The sequence below is a fragment of the Lepidochelys kempii genome, chromosome 7 (assembly GCF_965140265.1).
Source record: "Lepidochelys kempii isolate rLepKem1 chromosome 7, rLepKem1.hap2, whole genome shotgun sequence".
Classification (NCBI taxonomy): Eukaryota; Metazoa; Chordata; order Testudines; family Cheloniidae; genus Lepidochelys; species Lepidochelys kempii.
Window position 1 is genome coordinate 90,310,491 of NC_133262.1, and position 24,042 is coordinate 90,334,532.

Genomic DNA, 24,042 nt, shown 5'->3' on the forward strand with positions numbered 1-24,042 from the left:
GTAATAGCTTATCCAAAGTGATCACTCTCCTTACAATAAGAAAAGGAGTACTTGTGGCACCTTAGAGACTAACCAATTTATTTGAGCATGAGCTTTCGTGAGCTACAGCTCACTTCATCAGATGTATCACTTCATCAGATGTGAGCTGTAGCTCACGAAAGCTCATGCTCAAATAAATTGGTTAGTCTCTAAGGTGCCACAAGTACTCCTTTTCTTTTTGCGAATACAGACTAACACGGCTGTTCCTCTGAAACCTCTCCTTACAATGTGTATGAAAATCAAGGTGGGCCATTTCCAGCATAAATCCAGGTTTTCTCACCCTCTGCCCCCCCCCCCCCGCCCCACACAAACTCACTCTCCTGCTGGTAATAGCCCATCCAAAGTGACCACTCTCTTTACAATGTGCATGATAATCAAGGTGGGCCATTTCCAGCACAAATCCAGGTTTTCTCACCCCCCACCCCTTTTTCCAAAAACCACACACACAAACTCACTCTCCTGCTGATAATATTTCATCCAAAGTGACCACTCTCCCTACAATGTGCATGATAATCAAGGTGGGCCATTTCCAGCACAAATCTAAGTTTAACCAGAATTTCGGGGGGGGGAGGAGGGATAGGAAAAAACAAGGGGAAATAGGCTACCTTGCATAATGACTTAGCCTCTCCCAGTCTCTATTTAAGCCTAAATTAATAGTATCCAATTTGCAAATGAATTCCAATTCAGCAGTTTCTCGCTGGAGTCTGGATTTGAAGTTTTTTTGTTTTAAGATAGCTACCTTCATGTCTGTAATCGCGTGACCAGAGAGATTGAAGTGTTCTCCAACTGGTTTATGAATGTTATAATTCTTGACATCTGATTTGTGTCCATTTATTCTTTGACGTAGAGACTGTCCAGTTTGACCAATGTACATGGCAGAGGGGCATTGCTGGCACATGATGGCATATATCACATTGGTGGATGTGCAGGTGAACGAGCCTCTGATAGTGTGGCTGATGTGATTAGGCCCTGTGATGGTGTCCCCTGAATAGATATGTGGGCACAGTTGGCAACGGGCTTTGTTGCAAGGATAGGTTCCTGGGTTAGTGGTTCTGTTGTGTGGTATGTGGTTGTTGGTGAGTATTTGCTTCAGGTTGCGGGGCTGTCTGTAGGCAAGGACTGGCCTGTCTCCCAAGATTTGTGAGAGTGTTGGGTCATCCTTCAGGATAGGTTGTAGATCCTTAATAATGCGTTGGAGGGGTTTTAGTTGGGGGCTGAAGGTGAGGGCTAGTGGCGTTCTGTTATTTTCTTTGTTAGGCCTGTCCTGTAGTAGGTGACTTCTGGGAACTCTTCTAGCTCTATCAATCTGTTTCTTCACTTCCGCAGGTGGGTATTGTAGTTGTAAGAATGCTTGATAGAGATCTTGTAGGTGTTTGTCTCTGTCTGAGGGGTTGGAGCAAATGCGGTTGTATTGCAGAGCTTGGCTGTAGATGATGGATCATGTGGTGTGGTCAGGGTGAAAGCTGGATGCATGTAGGTAGGAATAGCGGTCAGTAGGTTTCTGGTATAGGGTGGTGTTTATGTGACCATTGTTTATTAGCACTGTAGTGTTCATTATTAGCACTGTAATATTCATTATTAGCACTGTAGTGTTCATAATCTTCATTATGCTTTTATGATTGCACAATGGCACACAACTAACAATTAAAATATAAAGGAGCTTGTTCGTTCAAATTAAATTAAAAAAAAAGTTGTTTCTTGAGTTGGAAGCATTTTTACTCTATTTAGCCATCAGAAAAATGAAACATCAAGCAAGCGGCACAATTTTTACCAGTAATGGGGTTTTAAAAAATGAGTGATTACATTTTATTCCTAAACATGTCACTAAAAAACAAGAAGCAGGACAGCTCTTTAAAGAAGAGAGAAATACTTGCCAAAATATTCACAAGATGGGGAAAAGTCTGCAGAGAATCTGATATAGTCTCTCCTCTAAAAAGGTGGGGTTTGTGGCTGCACATATCTATTCAGGGGACACCATCCTAGGGCCTAATCACATCAGAAGCTCGTTCACCTGCACATCTACCAATGTGACATATGCCATCATGTGCCAGCAATGCCCCTCTGCCATGTACATTGGCCAAACCAGACAGTCTCTTCGTAAAAGAATAAATGGACACAAATCAGACGTCAAGAATTATAACATTCAAAAAGCAGTTGGAGAACACTTCAATCTCTTTGGTCACTCGATTACAGACCTAAAAGTGGCAATTCTTTAACAAAAAAACTTCAAAAACAGACTCCAACGAGAGACTGCTGAATTGGAAGTAATTTGCAAACTGGATACAATTAACTTAGCCTTGAATAAAGACTGGGAGTGGATCTGTCATTACAAAAGTAAAACTATTTCCCCTTGTTTATTCCCCTGCTCCATTCCCCACTGTTCCTCAGACATTCTTGTCAACTGCTGAAAATGACCCACCTTGATTTGGCCCACTACAAAAAGTTTTTCCCCCCACTCTCCTACTGGTAATAGCTCACCTTACCTGATCATTCTCGTTACAGTGTGTATGGTAACACCCATTGTTTCATGTTCTCTATGTATATAAATCTCCCCACTGTATTTTCCACTGAATGCATCCAATGAAGTGAGATGTAGCTTATGCTCAAATAAATAAATGCGTTAGTCTCTAAGGTGCCACAAGTACTCCTTTTCTTTTTGCGAATATAGACTAACACAGCTGCTACTCTGAAACCTGTCAGGATGGGGACAAGGGCTCCTGGCCATCTGGCCCCAAAAGATTAAATATCTGCAGGAAGTCAGGTCTGAACCTCATGCATTCATGTGACATCCTTGTGGCCCAGAAGCTCTTCCTGCTGTGCTGATGTTACTGTTCCCTCTCAAGAGGGCAGCCTTCACTTGAACCCATGATTATTTAGAAAGCCATTTAGCTTTATGACTGAATTCCTCTCGCAATGCTCGAAAACAAAACAGCCTGGGTTCAGGACTCTACAGTGTAAACTCTGTGTAGCATTTCAAGAGTTAAAAATAGGAATAACTTTTTGGGATACCATGGTTCACCATTGCTTCTGTTGTCAGAAAATGTGTTTTATCTTATATACAAGTTCTCCCTTCCAGTGCACATGCAATCACCTCCCACCAACTTTAATACGCTCCCACAGGAATGGTAATAGGTTGCAAAAAGCATAAACACAGCATAAAGCATATTACAAGACTGTACGCTACCTGCACATGCCTGTGCTGGTAGAAGTGAGGTAGTGTCTACTGATACTTATGCACCAGAAGATTCAATGGTCATTAAACAAATACTACAAACACCACCTGTACTGTTCTGGTTTCTTGGTCTGTGTGCCAAGGATTTTGTCCCTGCATTTTACTCTGAACTCTGAATTTCCTGGCTTTTTTCCAGTTATGCTTTTTTTAAAATAATTTTTGTATTGCCAACTTGTGCCACTGCAACACCATCAAATTGATAAATATAATGCAGTGCCAGTGAGATTTGTTTGGCTTATTAACATGACTCAGTTCCACTGTTTAACAAATAGATTCTGCTCGCTTTGGGTAAGCCCCTCTGTAATCTAGTCACATTGTGGAGTTTGGCTAGTTCCTTTAAAAACTAGACACACACTGATATGGCACTTTTCCAATTCTAAAGTATCAGCAAACTGTATAAATATTTGAAATTCCTGAAAACAAACCCTAAAAATTTTAGTTTAATACTAATTCAGTGCAATGGCACGATGGAAAACTCCCCAAAGTCCAGAACGCTTATTAGGGCCCAAACCTGCTACCGTTTGTATCAACTGGAATGTTACTACCCTGAGCAGTCTCACTGATGCAAGGCAAAATTCTGACAGCAGTAAACATGTGCAGGATTAGATCTTTAGCGTTATATATTTAAACTTTAATGAACATGGCGACCCACATTAGAGCACACTCTGTCAAGTCATTCAGATATATTAATTTCATTATTAAATTGTGCTGAAGAGATTTGAAATTGAAATAAAATATTTTCCATTATACAGGAACTTCATTCTTAATTTCAGGGAATCTAAGGGAAATTTTCCTTTACTTACTAATTCTTACTTTGAGATCTTTTATGCCAGTCTAGATGCCTGACATTAGATGGAAACAGTACCTGGAAACTTTTCTGTTGGACTTCACGATCAATCTCTTTCCACTCGCCTCCATCTCTGGCAATTCATTCAAAAGCAGTGTGATGATTTTCCACTCTCCCAGAAATATTTACAATCTGCTCAACAGATCCAATGTACAGCCTGTTCCAGCTATGTGAAGAACAGATAGGGATGGTTAGGTTTTGTCTATACCAGTGGTTTTCAACATTTTTTCATTTGTGAATTTTGAATGGATGTGCAGACCCCTTTGGAAATCTTAGACATAGTCCATGGACCACAAGTTAAAAAACACTGGTCTATACCATGAGCAATTTGCTATCTTGGGCTATATTATTGTTGTCACCAGATGGCACTGTTATAAATAGTCTTACAGGTTTTTTTAAGCAGGAGAGCAAGTTTTTAGAAAATTGTAGGATGTTGCTTTTCTTACTGAGTTTCTTGGGGAAGCGTAGGTGCCAAGCAGCAAAGGAAGTTGTGCTCTTCCTTAATCTAACTAGAGTTAACTTTTAGGGTAGAGTTGCTCTTTTGGAACCAGGTGTTTGGATTTGAGCTGGGACCCCTGAAAGAGGGAATTTCCTGCATGCTGTTTGCAACTACCTCTGGTCCAGGACCTCTTAAATAGGACAAGTTGCATAAAGAATATATCCAGACTCTGCATCACTAATTTCTCCTCCATTAGGAAGTCATCATGAAAGTCTCCAAAATATGCTATTTCTCAAAGGGGCAATGTTTTTTTTCTTGCTGGTTTATATATGTGATGGTGTTTGCATTGTCTAACTATATACACTGACTTCATAGTGTGGAAGAATAAGTGACCACTTTCATCTAGAAGTGGTTGATCAATCACTTCCTGTTTTGTCTGTGACTCAGTATTCCTCCCATAGGGAGGATTTCATGGGGGCAGGTTGGTGGTGAGGCAAGAAGGGGGATGCTCATGGGAATTTCTAACTAGTTTTCATCTTTCTACTTTTATCAGAGGAAGTGTGGCAGACTGGGATACGGCTACTCATTTCTGGAAATCCTTGGAGAATGGCGTGCCACAAGTACTCCTTTTCTTTTTCCTACAAGAGGAAATCTTAAAAACAACTATTTAAAAATGCAGGCAATAAAACATTTCAAAACTATAGTCCCTGAAGTTCCCTCATCAGTGGATATTTTGTCATTGTTCCCCTGGTCCTGTTCATCGCTGTGGATTCCCTAGCGGGTCCTTATTACCTAAATACTTCCCATTGTGACAAAAGTAATGCAAGATGTTTTGGAATAGGATAGGTACTCATATGAGGTTATAAGAAGAAGAGGATGGATTTGCTCCTGGAAGCAAAATTTTCTGATGGCATAGCAAGTTATAATTTGGGACTGAAGTGCACCAGATCCAAGAAGCAGCTGTGGCCTGTTTTTCTTACATTAAAGGAGCTTATAACTGAAAAATTGTTTTAGCAGTTTTAAATTTGTGCAGGATTTGGGGTCTTTTTTTTAAAACCACCAGAACACAATGCAATTCCCACACCTAACAACCCCCTTATTTCTTGCTGGAAATATAGTCTTAAAAGGTTTAAATGTTGCATTTTAAAAGTATTGTGTATTTAGTTCATTTGCAACTGAGATTTTTCTTAGAGGAACAGGGGTGAAGAGAAATCATCTTTCAGCACCTACCAATGAAATTTTTGTATGTAAACTGAACTGTTAGAGCACTACTTGGGATTTTCAAAATGTGTTTCCATACATATTGGCTGTATGTTCGTAAGTGTTATTCTGTGAAAGACATAATTAGCCTTGAGATTTCTTTGCAATGGGCAATGCGTTTTTGTCCTATTTCCCACTGTAGCTATTATTCTGTTTATTTGGAGAACAAATAAGGTTATGTGATGCTCATCAATTTTCTAAGTTGTAAGACCCTATTCAGTTTATGGACTGAAAGCTTGTGTTATGTAATATGGACAAAGTTCTTACCTGACTTAAATATTGTACTTATAGCTAAATACCTGAACAAAAGTAGTATGTAAGACAGGGTAGGTACTGTATAGATGAGATAGGACACCCATATCTTCCCTCAAGAGCTACATTAGAACCCTGTTAAGAGAACAAAGTTAAAGAATCTGATCTTTAAAGTGAGGATGTGTGAACCAGGAAATTAGATTAAAAACTAAACGTAATCAATTTCAAAATGGTATTGCATTCCCAGCTTATATACTTCTATTCGAGTTAAATTCTGACTTAGTCTTTTGAATTTTGTAAACAAATGCAGTTCATGTAGATATTGTCTGAGCTGCAGTGACCCAATTAGCTGGTCAAAGGGCTGCATGGAACTGAGAGATAGGGTGAGTTAAAGTTTAACCTGCAGGGACTGTAAACCAAGCTGAGGCTGCTGAACCTTTGGAGTTTGATATGATGATTAGAGAATAACCAGAGTGACACGTCGCAAATTCCCCATAATCAAGGCGAACTTTTCCGGGTGGTGATCTCTGAAATTGCTCAGGTACAGTCCATGTTGTTTGGTTTTTCCATCTTAAGTCTCTAAAAAGAGGGAATATTGTTATCTAGCTAAAAGCAGCTTTCATCGCTATCTGCTTTACTAGGATTTGTAAGGAGTGTTTTAATTACAGCTTGCTTGCTTTCTACAAAGGAGCCACTGGAAAATTTTAATGCACATGTTAGAGAATATAGGAAGGACCCGCATTCACACTTTTCATGTGTTCTGCTTATTTCTTGCGTTAATTTCTCTAACTCAGAAGCAATGAGGAGGTGAGCACTCTTGAAAGCTTACCACCACTGAACATCACAGGCTGTGCTAGATTGCTCATTGTTGTGTCAGACAGAAAAGTGCTGAAGCAGGCATAGTAGTGACAACAGCTAGAGACGGCACTTCTTGCTCTTGATCAGATTTCACATCAGCTTACAGTCTTTATGCCCCAGGCTCTTTAGCTAGTGCCCCCCCACCCCACCCCACCCCCGCCAAAAGCTTTTGCAAGCCTCAGAAAGCAAGTGGGGCATTCAAAGAACTCCACCTGCCCAACGTTGCCATCATTTTTTTATGGATAGTGAAAAGGTGAAGGAAAGAGAAGGGGGATTTTACCCAAGATAATTCACTTTTGAGTTGTTAAATCACAACTTTCCATTGCTAATCATCAGGATATTGGATCATTTCACCAACAAGCTGGGTATATTTCCCAAGATCTATTTTTACAATATTTCTTCATCCTTTTATAAAATGTTATTCTCCATTTTGTAGGCAATCACTGCTCCAAAATACCTGAGTTCATATACACAACTTCATCAAAACAGGGGGAAAAAAGTATAATGTTTAATATATTAAGCTTCTCAAATAGTTTCTCCTTCCCCACTCCCGCAAGATATATATATAAGGCTTCAAAGATCACACATGTGGGTGTGAGGTTGACTTCTTTATTAAACGAATCAAAAGTCTTAGATTTTTTTGATGTTTAAAATAAAAGGGGGAGTAGATTCAGTAACAAACGTCATCTTTAGAGGGAGTTTTTTGGCATGTTTATGGTTTTCTGTAATAGAGTTGTGTTGATTGTTTCTTTCACGTTCAAAAGCCCCAAACAATTGGTAATGAACAAATATTTAATTATGTGGTCTAAGATCTTTTTAAACTATATGCATAAGCCATTTTTCAAGAGTAAATAAGATATGTAAATGGAGTGTGCACAAGCTTTTAGTTTATATTAATATTAATCTTGTAAAGAACCTGTGGACTGTAATCACTACCCATCACATCTGTGGCTTTTTTGAATAGCCTAAATGTAGGTTAGCTTTCAGAGTTCCCATTTTGCTACCCCTATTGGCACTGAGTAGTAATAATTTTCATTATGACCACGTGAAGATAGATACTATATGTAAGGGTGTCAGAATTGAGCTCTGCGGTTGTACTGCTAATACAGGACCCGATTCTGCAAACGCAACCAACCAAAGTGCTTAATACCCTAAGTGTTTCTGGGGTAAAAGCCTGGGGGAAAGCAAAACATTTCTTCTCTTTGGATTAATTGGAAAAAATAGTTTAAGAAAGAATACTTTGTTAATTAAGAATCTTAGTTGAGGACTTAAAAGGGGGTGAAGAGTATCCTTAAAATTCCAGTTAAGAACTGAATGGTTTCTCAAGTAAATATGCATTTTTAGTTAGTGAATTCAGTAGCTGTTTTCAAAGAACGCTACTCTTCACAAGCAGTGGTACTGCTGTATGACAGCAAAATGGCCTTCATTAGATGTGTCTTTGAATGACTCAATATGTTCAAACAAGACACTATATTGATCTACACAGGATAAACACCATTTTGTTATCTTATTCATGGAAACAGTAACTAGGTTTCTCTAAAGAGCATTGCTAACAAGAAAGACCTGAATGCAAAGAGTAGTATATTGGAAATGGAAATTTCCATCTGAGTAAGAAATTATTTCAAGGTATCAGCTGCTTTATGGTAGACTGATCTTTGTACAATGCATATTGAAGTGTCATAAGTACATAATTTGGGCACTGAGAACCTCTCTATCCAAAGCACATTCAATATTGTGAATTTATCCTTTCTCCCTGTTCAGTGCCACAGAGAACAGCCACATGACAAACTAATTGATTGATGCTGAGCAGTTGCACAGTAGTGGAGCCAGGTTTTGTAACTAAGAGGAGTTGGGGGAGGGGAGGAGGTAGGCTGAATAGTTGAAAAATGTGTTTGAAAAAGTACCATGCATATACCTAAAGGGCTCAGGGTGGGGGAAGGGAGACCATCCCCTTTGCCCCCCTGTTGGTTCTGCCACTGCAGCAGCTACTCCCACTGACTTGCATATGTTCAGCTCCTCTCAGGACTTGGCTCAAGATAATTTGATTTTTGAAATAGCAACATTTATGTAGTGCCTTTCATCCTGAAAGATCACAAAGTATTTTACAAACTCTGCCTCTCTCACTCTCAAGATTCATCACTTCACATACCAAACTGCACTTATTTCTTTAGTAAAAAGAGCTACGCAACGTTTTAGGAAAGGAAGTAGAGAGTACTGCACCAATTGAAGTTGCAAGGGGATTTCAGTAGGCAGAACACAACTATTCATATTAGAATTCGGGGGGGTGAACAATCCCAGTCTAATAAGAAGATACCTCTGAAGACCATGAGTGATCAGAACCTCATTGTCACACTTAATCTGACAAATAGCTCTCATATTTTATATCACCACACCTATTCTCTCACTTTAAAATGAAGCATAATGTTCAGCAGAGCTTCCCCAAACCATCATCACGCAGAAATTATACTCAAGGAGCAAGTGTTCCTGAATGCTTATTGCCTCAGGAAAACACAGTAGATGAAAGATTCATAGTTCATACACAGATACTATAGACGACTAGAGTAAAATGACATAAGCAAAATAATACTATAATAAACTTGGATTTTTCTTATGTTGGGGATTTATTATGCCTATGTTCACATTTTCTTTTCAAAGTATTTTAACATAGAAAGGTGAAAGAAAATCATTTAGAAAAGAAAAAATATTAGAGCACTTGCCAAATGGGTATAAGGGGTGGAATCAATCCGATATTCCTGGTTCTCAGCCAGTGATAACTTGGCAGTATATTTTCAACAGTGTGATGTCACAGATTTAACTACTTGAGTGATCACTGCTCATTAAGATGTATTTATAAACATACCCATTGATTTAAATGCAGTCATTAACAGCTTTTTAATGATGAGTACTGAAATTGGTTTTCCCCTGTTGCAATGTCCATTTCTTAACTGATTATTGGCTTCAGCAAGAAACAACAGAGAAAGTAATAATTATCCCCTCAACTTCTATGGCAGCAATTCTCCTTGCTGGTGTCATGTTACTCAAGGCTAGAGTGGGAAGGCTGTATTCCTAGTAGTGTAGAATATGATAATATTGCACTGTTGTAGCACCAGATACTAATCCTGGGTCATTGTAGGTCCAAATGCTTGTGGGAACATATTTTTATTTAATTTATAAATGCATTTAGTGGGAGTTATGGCTTGGAAAATGTCCCCAGTATACATGAAATAGCAAGAGCTAGAGCAAGGTTTAGGGGAGGATGATTCACCCTTCACATAGCAGCTTGTAGAAAGCACAAAGCAGAATATAGGTCGGAAGGGATGAATTAGGGTTGCCAACCCTCCAGGATTGTCCAGCAGGTTCCAGGAATAAAAGATTAATCTTTACTTAAAGATTAAATCATGTGATGAAACCTCCAGGAATATGTCCAACCAAAACTGGCAATCCTAGGATGAATACTCCCTTGTGTATGAGTGGACTCCTATGGTCTTTTGCACTGTTCAAAAGCTGGTATTAGTCTACTAAAAAACAGAAGCATCCATGAAGATATTGCAAATGAAAATCTGATCCAGACATGCCAAGGTTTCCCTTCCCTCCTCCCCTCCGTTTCCTTCTAAGTAATTGTAATAATTGTGAAAGGGCCCAGATTTCGTGTAGCCTAAGTCATAAAACAATCTTCAGATGCTAAAGAACTCGCTACTATGGGGTTTTGAACCAGTAACTTCAAAGGTGAAAAAGCTATACAAGGAATTGACAATCTGCTGCTCCTCTTAGCCGCTTCTACTTTCTGAATTTTTAACCCTTCATTCAGCAGTCAAGTAATGTTTTCTGGTACATTACAAAACTGAATTACAAATCAATTTTCAAAAAAAGTGTATGTGAATTTAATTGGTTAAAAGTTAATCCACTCTCAGCACACAGATGGATAGTTTCTACCTATTGAAAGACACTATTTTTTAAAAAAAATCTTAACAGCAGCAACAAACCAAATCTCTGGAACAATCAGAGTTTAAGAGGGTAACAGCATAACTCAGAGGTACCTACGTCCTACTTTGTTGCCATCCATTTTTGAAGGATTTTTATGGCTGTCAGTGAAAATGTTATGCTGTGTGTTAAGTTCAGAGATAATTATTTCTGCTTACCCCTCAGAAAGACTTTTAGGAAATGTTTTTGGAACATGATAGGCAAGGATTTCCCCACAGGCTCCTTTAGAAAATAAATTAAAAATAGTCAACACCAGATTCCAGTGATTAATACCTTGTGTTATCCTGAAAGTACCTCACCTGTTAGTTCAAACAGCTTGCTGAAAGTAGGTTTTTCACTGGAGTTCATGAACAGGCTACTGACATACTGTGGTCTAAACAAATTGATCCAATCCAAGGATTTAAAAGAATAAAATCAATAAAAATAAGGGTAATCGTGATTTCACATATAATGAAAGCCATTTATTTCTTGCTAGTATACCACAGTGCAAAAGCTGCTGCCAGCATTGCACATACCTCTCAAATCTGAAGCAGGACTGAGTGTGTTGGATGGTGGTTATATGTTACAGTATATACCTATTATAAATTCTCCAATAGTCTTCAACATATCAGATCAGTATAAATACATATCCATTACATTTTAAGAACAGTCTGAAATTCATTGCTCTGCAGACTGCCAGCATAATGCCCGTGCATTGCGTAAGTCACCAAAACACACAGTAATCTCTGCAGGAGTGTGACAATACCAAACAGTCATAAATCCATACTCTGTGCATTTTTTTACCAGGTAACATACAGTCAGAGTAAGGTCTTCCCACCAGACAAATGTTTCCAAAGAGAGGCTGAAATGACTGGACTTTAGTAAATCATTTACTTTCTGCTGCTGTAGTCACCAAAAAGCAAGTTACAACACCAGCTGGGTTGCTTTTGCTACCTTAGGAGAAATAGTAAATTTCAGTATTGGGTATCTTTGAGATCAGTTACTTTACAATTTTAATTGTAAATATAATTTTTAAATTGATAAGGTATACATTAATGTTCTCAGAGTATAGCACAAAAGATCACAACCAAGAAGCAAATGTCATGAAAAATGTATCATCTTTTATAGGTAAGAAACAAGCTACTTCTTAAGTCCTCCACTGTAAGACAAATTTTCCAGACCTCAAATCATTCTCGTAGCTCTTTTCCGAAACCTTTCCAAGTTGTCAGCTTCTTTTCAGAGCATTGCACTGAAAGCGCACATTTAGTTGGTTATCTACCATGATTCCTACATGAAATCATCATGTTAACCATTTTGCAGTTATGAGAAAATGGTGAAGAGAGTTCATACAGTAAAGTACTTATAGCATTTTGGATAAACTTGGATTCAATGTATTATTAAATTCATGCCTGAGCAAAAGGCTAATACAGACCTCTGCAGCATTCAAGTGGGCAAATCTGAATTCATTCATGGGAACCTACATGGGGTTTCAGAAATGTACAGATCAGGAACTGGGGCTACTTCATACCACATTAACTGAAAAAAAGGCTGTTACAGTAGTTCTCTATCTAGGTCACTGCTGAGGACAGAGACAGCAGGAAAGTAACAACCTGAAAAATTCAGCTGCTATGGAAACACACTTGTGCAAGTGACTCATTAGAATGCAGTAATTCAGCTTGCCTCACTCACAGATTCCAGTAGGCCTACCAGTGTTAGTAAGGCAAATGGGGTTTGACCTGTGATCTTTCCATCTAGATAAATATATTTCCTAATAAGAAAAGGAGGACTTGTGGCACCAAAGAGACTAACAAATTTATTTGTTAGTCTCTAAGTTTCTACAAGTCCTCCTTTTCTTTTTGCAGATACAGACTAACACGGCTGCTACTCTGAAACCTGTCATATTTCCTAATGTAGGCCCTGATACACAGCATAAAAAAATATGACTCAGATACTGACCCATAGCAGAGGAGCACATAGTGCAGTTTGTGCACCACGGTAGCCTTCGTTACACCTTCCGCTTGCTAATGGTCTCAAGAGGACCAATGTCCGATTAGAATCATCTGGGCATAAGAAATCCCTAGCCATATCCTTTACCTTGTCAGCAGGGATTGAGAGTAGGAAAGAATCTACTATATAATCTCTTTGCCACTTGCTGATTCCCCTACACAAATTTTAAAAAATCCTTCCTTAGATATCACTTGATTTATATGACAGCCTTTACAATAGTTTAGGGCAAAAATACTGAGCTATTTACCTCAGTGGACAGTAGAGGCCTGATCCTGGGAGGTGTATCAATAGCATTTGATATTACAGCTAATGGGGTTTTGCTGTGTGATCACAGTTGGGTATGGATGGGAATGTTGCTCAATTGATTTTGGTCATACCCCATAATCTTCGACTGTGGAATTCTTCTTGGGCCATGTGGTTTCATCCCTGTTCCTCTTCAGTTTTTATATATTCCTTAATGGAAAAATTTGGGTTTAGGGCATTGCTGTTATACTAATCATAGAAATATAGGACTGGAAAGGGACCTCGAGAAGTCATCTAGTCCAGTCCCCTGCATGCATGGCAGGACTAAGTGTTATCTAATGGTACCTGCCTCCAGATTTTGAGCGGGACATTAGCTGTTATGACACCTGCATCATAGAAATCCATGATTTGATGGCTCAATTAGTTGTGTATGAATACCAACAAGATCAAAATTAGCTTGGCTGGACTGGGAAAGAACTGTAATGTGAGTATTGTTTCCCTTGCCAGCATTGCCTTTGAGAAATTATTTGTGTAGCCTGGACATAACTTCTGACCAGCAACTGATGCAAGGCCATCTGATTTCAGGCATGACTAGGGCTCAGGTACATTTTTCGATACTTTGAAAATCAAACATTGTCGCTAGTTAGTGGAATCTGACTTAAAGTCTTTTAGCTAACATTAGAGTTTGTTTTGCAGCTTTGTTTTCTGTGCTATGCTAGTAAAATCTGTTTATTTACCATAAATGGAATTCAACCCAAACGAAGTTGAAACCAGTCACTTATGAGGCACCTCAGACATGAGCTGAAGTCAGACCAAGCTTATCAGAAGTGATTAAGAGTTGAAGAGCTGGTTCAGAGCAAAAGGGAGTTATGATTCCCATCTCCAAACTGCATCTGAAATGTGGTTATGGGAAGATCCCTGACTTGGGGGGAGGTGGGTCAGAGATTGTTATGGTAATGCCTAGATAAGTTCTACTATTTCCCTGAATAGTTAGCAACTATAAAATAACTTTTAATGTACAGAATATATATAGGATATCCCAGTATATCATTGGCAAGGACCAGTCCCGTCAGGTGGTGCATATTTTCAACAGGAGTTGAAGGTCCTCAGAGTTTCAGGACATGAGGCCTTTAGCAGCTCATAGGTGTGTGGGTGTTTTCTAACAATACCACTTGTTGCCTTGTGAAAACAAAATGCAACAGTAAAACCACAGGAAGTGACAGGAGTACTCAACAGCAGTATCTGATTTTTTTAAATTGTATTCCTTTAAGTGGTCATTGATTAGCTGTTGACTTTTGAAACAAGAGAATATTACACACAACAGTTAGGTTCTTCATTTTTAGAAAAAAATCGTCAGAGCATTTCATTTATTTCTCCTTTTCATCTTTATCAATCAAAAAACTTCTATTCTTGTGACAGGTCTGAACCACATATTGGTAAGTAAGGACAGGAATTTAAAGAGGCTTTGAGAGCTGGAGTTCTTGCATTAGAAATTATATTTCATATGTGCTGTGGAGATGTCCATAGAAGTAACATTTCTGATGAGTTCTATGATGGTTTTGCCATTGACTTCAGTAGAAACAGGATCAGGGCTTAGAGCAGTATAATAAAGTTGTGAAGTCACGTCATGCATGGGTCATATTGGCAACTAATGAGTAGCCTTTGGGCCTCAGCTTTGAAATATATTACACATTTCCTTGTAGTTTTCACAAAAATATTTCATAGCAAGTTAATTGCAATTCAGATAACTATTTTTAAAAAATCAAAGCAATAAACATATACCAGCTTCTGTAACAATAATATGTGCCTATAAAACAAGCAATAATTAGGCTTTAGCTGATTTAAAAGAAGACATTCGCTCTGTAATTAGAGGTGGAAAAGACCTATTATATTGTCTAGTCCATCGCCCACCCAGTGCACATGAGTGGTAATTAAGACATTACAAGGAGTGAAAGACAAAAATGCAAAGAATCAGAATAGATATCCCAAGTGGCCCAACCCTATGTGATAAATAGTTCAAGTGTACAACATTACAGGGACTATCATCATTAAGTTGTATTGTAGATAATGAAAACTGTAAATAAATCTAACAACAGACCAAGAGCTACAAAACAATAAGATATGAAAATAAAGCTAACTGTACTGAATGTCAGTGAAGATTTTGGAGCCAGGTAGTTTTTATGCCTTTTATCAAAACCTTAAAGAAGAGGAGTCCATTTACCTATACAATGAACACATAACAAAAACTGATCATGAGTTCTTTAGACCTCAGTTCAGTACAATTATGTGACCCAATTTCTGCTCAAAAATCCTCTAGGCCAAAATCTGCCTTTCATTCAATTATTCCAATAGGAATGTCACACATGCATTTGATAGCACAATTTGGCCAATAAACTTAAGAAGAGACACCTCAGAGTGATACAGTCACTGTACATTATGTAATTTCCTTTAGCTTCACAGTTAGAGAGTTAAGTAAAACTGAAAACAGCTCATTAATGTAACAACGTTCTGAGGCAGCTATCACTGGTTCCACTTTAAATCACAAGGACAATTTTAAACACATTAAAATTAAAGTCCATCCTAAAATCTTTACAGATCAACTCAACATGGCAGGAAAAAGGGGGAGCAGAAATTATAAATACAAAATGATCAAACTAAAGAGTGAGTGAAGAGAAATACCACTTTTGGAATAAAAAAAGATTACTTTTAGTCAAATAGCTATATACATATATACATAGCCATAGTGACTACATTTTGCATGACATTAAGTTTCTCACTGAAGGACACACCCCTAAGGAAATAGCTAGCATGCTGCTAGGCAAAGGTCAAGTTACAGGATTGAGGCCTAAATTGGTATGTAAGGTCACATGCATGCATTTGACTTTATGCACTAAGAGATATCCCCTTGATTTCAGATCAAGCACATTCACTTGTCTTTGCATCTCCAGGCTCTCATCCTGTAATGGTGGGACCCTTATATTGCAGGTTGTATCCACGTACAGATATTTATCAAGCAGCAGCTCAAGGAAGAGATGTCAGCTGTAACCATTTACATCTCAAGTGGCTTTAAAAAAAAATTGAGAACTAGCTTAGAAGAAATACAATACTTCATAGTCCTTCGCTGTAAAGTGCGACACATAAGGCTCGTATTTTTAGGGTAACAAACTAGAGAGAACACATGCCATTGCACAGTGACTGGGACAACTGCAATGGCAAAGCACCAAGGCACTAATTCAGTCCTAGCATTACTGAATTTTTAATTCTCCCCTGCTGCTCTCTCTGAGGTCTGCTGTAGTCCCAGTCACCAACAAGTAGCCTAGCAGCATGCTAGCCATTTCCTGGTTCAAAAATGTGGTCCTTCTCAATGAACCCCAAAACAATACACATTACAGCAAGTGCAAATCAAATAATTTTGGCATTAGAGAGAAAATTAATGGATAAAGGTTTATTTTTACGTATATAACACAATTTATTCTGCGTTATTTGTTTTTAGCCCTACAAAAATACTTCCTTTTTCTCTACCCCCCTCCTGCTGGGCTAATTTGGTGCATAAGACATGCGTATAATGAAATGCTTCATACACAAACAATTCTGGTGTGCTGAGGGGAAGCACAGTAGAATTTTATGGGGCCCTCTAAAAATGGCATATTTCTAACTATCATACAATTGTGCCATTTACAATGTTTTGAGATTACATATTCTTAACTAAAATAAATTGACAAGGTGGTCTTTGCTTTTTGTTTTCTTCCTTCTTTCTATGGCAGGCAATATTCTTTTCTTCTCCCTTTTTCAATGCCTGTCTTTCCCCAGCCTGATTTCTCCTTTTCTTTCCCTTCCTCCATATTCCTTCATTCTGTTCCCTCCCTACCCCCTATGCTCATCACTCATATGGCCACTCAGGGGTAGTCACTGCACTCACTCACTCTCACAGGTGCCCCAATTTCTCATTCTAATACACTTACACAGGTTACCCAAAAAGAAAAGGAGTACTTGTGGCGCCTTAGAGACTAACCAATTTATTTGAGCATGAGCTTTCGTGAGCTACAGCTCACTTCATCGGATGCATACCGTGGAAGTGAGCTGTAGCTCACGAAAGCTCATGCTCAAATAAATTGGTTAGTCTCTAAGGTGCCACAAGTACTCCTTTTCTTTTTGCGAATACAGACTAACACGGCTGTTACTCTGAAACAGGTTACCCAGTTTCACTCATTCTGGTGCTTCCTATCAGACAAATTTACTCACTTTAAAGCAACAGCAGGCTGGTTGGTCTCTGCTGCTCTTTCTGGTGTTTCTATTATACGGTATGCTGATGACAGCAGCAACTTGCAGCAGAATACGGGGCTTCTAAGAAAGAACAAGAGTTGGAGCAACGGGGCCCCCAAAATACCATACACAGTTTTTTAAAGACTAAAATTTGTATTCACCCTACCCCTTGCTTTCCTGAAAAGTGGGGTTAAAGCAATTATTTCAGCCCTGCCTTAAAAAAATATTAAGGAGTAAACAGATGATGTGTTATACAAAAGGAAGCTACTGTGTGACATTTTAGTGTTTATCTGATAGATTGAAAGTAATACTAGAAATTATTTTAAGTGTGCAGGGTTGGGATATTTTACACTCCATGTGCTGTATTAGCGTTGCAGTAAACAATCCTGTTTAGTTGTCTTTTTGGACTTTGGTTCTGCATATATGTACTTAGACACTTTGTTTTCCAAAGTTGTCACAAGGACCCTAATCCTACAAACATTTCAAAAAATGCTCAACTTTAATTATGTGATTTCGTGTCATTTAGTTCAATGGGATTATTCACATACATAAATCTAAGTGATTGCAGGATCAACATGATGTGTCGTGTCCCTACTCTGCTCAACTTTAATTATGTGATTTCGTGTCATTTAGTTCAATGGGATTATTCACATACATAAATCTAAGCGAATGCAGGATCAACATGTTGTGTCATGTCCCTACTCTGCATAAGGTAAAGGGGGAGGTCTCTTTCCTTTTTGTCCTTTTGTTTTTCTGACAAAGTTATCTCAACTTACTTATTTAGGGAGAATGAATCATGTAAATATCCTCAGTAAAATGGACTTTCTCCTCCCAGAAAAATTAATTTACTTAATTTATCTTAAATTTGATTGCAGTGAGCACCCCTAATTAACCTGATTTTTTGCTGATAATCACTCACAATGGAATCAAATCAAAAATCGGGGGATGGTTTGACCGGCACACAGAAAGAAGCTGCTCTCCGTGCATTAATTCACCGCACAGGATATAGTTTGATCCAGGTAAGAACATGTGGTCACATGTTTGAGTGCTATTTTTTGCATAGCATGTAATTTTAGCTTTAATTAAGTAGTCGTGTCAAGGGCTTGAGTGGTAAATATTTAACAAGGAAACTTTCCTTCTTTGTTGGTTCTCTTCCCTTCTCTCTGTTGTGTATGTCTGAAAGATGCTTATTTTAATAAGTAGGACTGAATTCTTACATTGATTTTTTTGTTACACTGTAACCAGTCATGATAAGCTAACCAAAAACCTAGAGCTGAATGTCTCTGAATCTCAGGGAAGTTTTGGATTGCAATCTGAACATCACAGCTGCACTTTATCTTTATAATATACCAAAGCAAACTCAATGTCCACGCTGTGGGGACTACAGTGGCGGAGCTGAGGTGTTGTAGCTATACTGGCTTAACCCTGTAGCCTACAGCAATTGAAGAGGTTATTCCATCATCATAGGAATACCCTTTCCTAAGCAATGGTAGTGAGTTCAACAGAAGCATGCTTCCATCAGCCTAGTTGCTTTTACACCAAGGGTTAGGTCGGCATAGCTACAGCGCTCGGAAGTGTAGATTTTTCACAATCCCTGAGCCCTGTAGCTATGTCAACCTCACATTTAAGTGTAAACCAGGCCTGAATAAGATACCCTTTGAACTTTAAAAGTGTTTAGGCCCAGGGCTGAATTTGACATCCTGGGACCATTTTTAGTCTCTGAAGATTAAGTATTTAACTTTATCTGACATAGGAGAGAGATTATTTATCAGCCTTAATAATCAGAGGTTTGTTTAAAGTCTGTTTGAGAAGGTCTCAAAATGGGAGCCATCTTTGTTTATTTTTACTAAATTTGTAGCAGGCAGGGGAGCCCTTCAAAAGTCAAATTATCCATCTGTTTACTGAATTTTGGACTCATCCTCAAAACAAACATGGCCTCAACATATTTCATTTTCAAATGCAATAGAAAATTAGGCAATACTATGAAATAATCTGGTAAACTCTAAGGGACTATAATTGCAAATGGTAATGAGAGTGAGTTTTATGGAGTTTACTAAGGCTCAGATCCTGTCAGTTGTTTAGGGACAGAAGTATGAGAAGCAGCACAGTAGCCCAAAGAGGCAGTTTTGGACTAAAAGGAACTTGGAGCTACCAAAACAACAGGGCAGACAATTAAAATAACAAAAAACAGTGTGTTTATATAGCATATAAAGCTGAGTGCACACATTATAGGTAAGCAAGCATTTGGGTTTGTTGCATTTTAACATTGTTATCTACTATACTTTACACAAAGTGAGATAAAAATAACATAAGTCTGCTGTATTTATATTCTGCATTAGTTTCTTTATCCCAGTCTTCTTTTCTCTTTCTTACCTTCATCTGTATTTTTCAATATTTGATTTACCTCCATTTTCAGTTACTTCATCTCTTCTTCCTTTGACACCTTTCTATTTCTCTTTGCTTCCCAGGTTCTTTGTCCCTCCCTGCCATTTTCAGAGTTTATCCTATTTCTCCTTTCACCCCATTCCTTTCCTCACATTCTCTGGTGTTTTATATCAAACTCATCACCACAGTACCCAAGTATCTGCTCTCTTAGCTTGCCCCTTATCCCACCCTCACTCTCCCCACTGCCCACTCACTCACCTGCAAAAAGGGAAGAGGATTTAAGAAAACAGTTCTTCCTCCTTCCACCAAATCTGTGGAGAGCTGAGAATTGGGTTGGAGTACTTTTTCCTTCTTTCAACCAGTGAGGTGAAGACCTTGCTGACTGAAATAGGGGTTTTTTTTTATTCTGCTGAGTCATCCCATTCACTTACAAATACATTAACACAATGACCTAATTAAAATAAAAGGTTTTGTTTTTCCAGTCCTTTGTTTTGCAGTGGCATAGTAAATCTTCTCGAACCTTTCTTATCTGAATCTACTTTGGGTCAGGGGTTTTTTTTCATTCCTTTTACTTAGCCTCTCTTGAATGGATCCTGCAGGATCCATAAGCATGCATTACATAGTAATCACAATTAAGAATGTGACAAAACTGAACAGATTTATCGCACCTTAGCTATACAAAATGAATCAATAGACGTTCATGCATCACTCAGCAGAATTACACCTTCAGGGAAATGGTGTTTAACGTTGCCAGCTTCAATGTTTTAAAATTTGATACTGCAGGAATTCACTCCTGAAAGTACTGTTATGACTCTCCCATTATGATGAAAATGTTTACAGTAAGAATGAAAATGGATAATTTACTACTACATCTGTTCAAGTGGTAATCCATAGACAATAGGCTGGAAGAGACTTCTTGGTCCCTTATCACTTATATTCCTAATTAGTTTCCCTTCAAGATCCTAATCAGTTTCACTTTGCTGTGCTCTCTTACTATGTAAGGAGCTTGAAACAGTTTCCCTGTTTATTAAATAGTTTATGGTTGGAATGACTTCGGAGGGCAAATAACTAGAGAATTAGGGCTTGTCTATACAGCAAACCAGGGTGTGACTCTACAGTGGACCAGCTTGTCATGCAGTAACTCATTGTGTGGACACTGCTGTAACTTAGTAAATGTCCCACCCTCTCCTCTTTCCCATACCTCCTAGAAACATAATTCTTCCAAGAACAGACATGTAAGCTCATCTCTTTGTTCTGTATAATAAGAAGCTCACCATTAACTACAAAAATCCAGTATACATGTAATAATTAATTAAATGTTTCCGAGCAGTAGGCGGATTGTTGAAAACTTGTACTTTTGTTGAATGTGTTACTAGGCTGGAACCAAAACTAACTGCTCAGTGCACATGTCATGTCGGGTTTAGAAAAGCCATTGGACATTGACTTTTTAAGCCAACTCAAACATTTGAGAAAATGTTGACCAAAATAACTCAAGTCAAGACACTCATCTCTCCAATACTCTAACGTATGTTGTTTGTGACCCTCAGAGAAACTCTCTAGTCTACAGTACAAACTGGTCTTCTCTCAAGTACATCAGGAAACTGTCATTAGCCACTGTAGAAAGCACACAGGAGCTGATCTTGTTCTTGCTGATCTTGTTCTTCTTGAAGTTGATGGGAGATTTTTTTTATTGACTTCAGTGGAGCTGGATTATGACACCTGGTTGCTTTCTGAAGCTCATTAAACACTAGTAAATTATAAACTTTGACTCTGTAAAAGGAGATTGATGCTAGGCAGGCAACATTTTAGCCTATGGCAGGCTGGCATCCTTGTCCAATACATCATGTTATATTAAACACTACAGCATCAGAAAGGTAGTATTTGACTAGGGTCTATCCACATAGTTCAACTTTAAGTAAACAAAGATAGGTAACATTTTAGCAAATACTGAGTGACTTCATTGGGCATTGGATCACGTCTTAATGAGGGAGAGTTGCACAGAGACATTGTTTCAGATGGCAAGAGCTGAAAAGAAGGATGTTATTGAATCAGAATTTTATGAAGGGTCAGAGAGGATGCCAGTGTTAGATGAGCAGAGAGGCCAAGTGAAGGGGGGGGGGAATAGAAAGAAAGGCACAGTTATGCAGATAAGTCCATGGAGAGTTACAGAAACAAATAAGGCAATTTTGAGATATTTCTGTTGATTCCATATATTTTAAACTACGTTTCTTTTCTTTGATGCAGGAAAATGGACAAAGAAAGTATGGAGGTCCACCGCCTGGTTGGGATGCCCCGCCACCAGAGAGGGGCTGTGAGATTTTCATTGGGAAATTACCCCGAGACCTTTTTGAAGATGAACTTATTCCATTATGTGAAAAAGTAATGTCTTACATTTAAGAGATTTTCCTCCTCTTGTACTATACACATGCTCCTGAAAAAACTGTATGCAGAAAGAAGGCTGCATTTTCAAAGGCCTGGTACATGAAATAACAAATGGAAAATTGAAATGTATATAATTCTAATACACAAACATTAGCGACTATTCTTTTGTGTGTGTACATTGCTCAGTGTATAACCCATAGTACTTCTGTGTTTGGTGAGGCTACTGTATAGTTTGCTCCTGTTACCTAAATCTGTTCTGAGTCTCACTTTCTATTACAGGACTAAGCTGTATTCTTATACTTGTCTGGAGCTACGGAAATGTGGGGGTATAGAGCAGAAGCGCTGAGCAGAGGTGCTCTGACGCATGCTATCTGCAAAGGGCTGATACAAGCAGAATGCCTCCGGGAGCACTGGGCAGAGAAAGCGTGATATAGCATTCCTTCCACCTGATTTTGAAAGGAGCAGCATGCTCCTTCAATGACTCCTTCCAGATCCTAGCAGGTGTGTAGGGCCCTTAATGTGCCCCATCCTGTCTAACGTCCCCTACTGGACCATGAAACACCACAGGTTATAACCAGCCTTCACTGATATGCACATGCAGCCACTGTCATTGGATGTGTGAACTGGCATGCAGTCACTCACATATTTTTGCACACACAAGACGGGAGTAGTTTAAAAGCATGAAAGTAGTAGCAGCAACATGATCATTTGATTAACCTAAGTCACCACATAATTACATTATTGTAACGCTTCTGCCTCCCCCCCTTAATTTTTTTTTAACTCTACTCTTTGTTGCATGAGTTCCAAAATTAGATTGTATTCTCCCTGAAGCAGGGACAACATAGGTGAAATTCTGGCGCCAATGAAGTCAGTGGTAAAACTTGCATTGACTTCAGTGGGGCCAGGATTTCACTCCATGTCTTATTTTTTGTAAAGTGCTTAGCATACCTCAGGTACTTGATAATAATGGTTATATCAAGACATGCACATACTGTGCCCTCCCTATCACTAACGGTAATCACATTCCCAAATAAGGAAACTCCCAAAAGTTTATCCTCATCCTCCTGCAGCACTTCTAAATAGTCTTCACTGCCATTCTTAATTCTATACGGAAAGAGAAAAATCCCACCAATAGTGGCACAAAAAAAAGTTTGATTAACTGAGGTGCACATACTGACTTTGAGAATGAGGCTGATGCTATGTGACTTTGGAGCCTCTAGTCCTTTTCTTTCCTAGCACAGACTGAAATTAAATATTTAAAAACAAAGAGCAAATCAGTGCAAGAAATCATTACTGTGACAACTGCACAGTACGGTTCCTGAGGCACACATTGGAACTCTGGTAATGTGTTATCAGATGGTGTGAATAGAGGTCATTTACCTTGCAGTGCTAACTCTGCCCTAACTGTCACTTAAGCATATGTTGCCTTTATTTATTCTGACTTCATTCATGGGTCAGAAAACAGCTCTCAAGTAAAATAGGTTCTGGCTGATGGTCACATTGATGGAGATGTTCAAACAACTCTGAGGTGATATGCACACAAGACACAGTCAGGGAAATAACCAGCTTTGTGTAAATAGCTTCTGTGCTGTTGGTGAAAGTTTCCTTTCAGAATGGGTTATTGACTTTTCTTTTCATTTGCAGATTGGTAAAATCTATGAAATGAGAATGATGATGGACTTCAATGGAAACAATAGGGGATATGCCTTTGTAACATTCTCTAACAAACAGGAGGCTAAGAATGCAATCAAGCAACTTAATAATTATGAAATTAGGTAAGCATGACTGGTATGTTCATATAAAGTTGAAATCAAATGATGTATTAGTCTGTTTTATTATACATTATGTATTTTTCCTGCGACTTGAAAAATGAAT

At 38.4% G+C, this 24,042-nt stretch overlaps 1 protein-coding gene across 4 annotated transcripts in view; it reads left to right on the forward strand.

The window, feature by feature from the left end:
• Window positions 1-6,549: 6,549 nt before the first annotated feature.
• The window catches only part of A1CF (APOBEC1 complementation factor), a 47,823-nt gene continuing 30,330 nt past the window's right edge, over window positions 6,550-24,042 (forward strand). For 3 of the 4 annotated variants that reach the window (XM_073353696.1, XM_073353697.1, XM_073353698.1), the window contains exons 1-4: window positions 6,550-6,610; window positions 18,276-18,419; window positions 22,030-22,164; window positions 23,812-23,942. In XM_073353696.1, the coding sequence (XP_073209797.1) occupies window positions 18,321-18,419; window positions 22,030-22,164; window positions 23,812-23,942 (365 nt within the window). In that variant the 5' untranslated portion in view covers window positions 6,550-6,610; window positions 18,276-18,320. Of the gene's footprint in view, window positions 6,611-18,275; window positions 18,420-22,029; window positions 22,165-22,446; window positions 22,669-23,811; window positions 23,943-24,042 lie in introns of those variants that run through there. The other variant, XM_073353699.1, reaches the window with a different exon arrangement.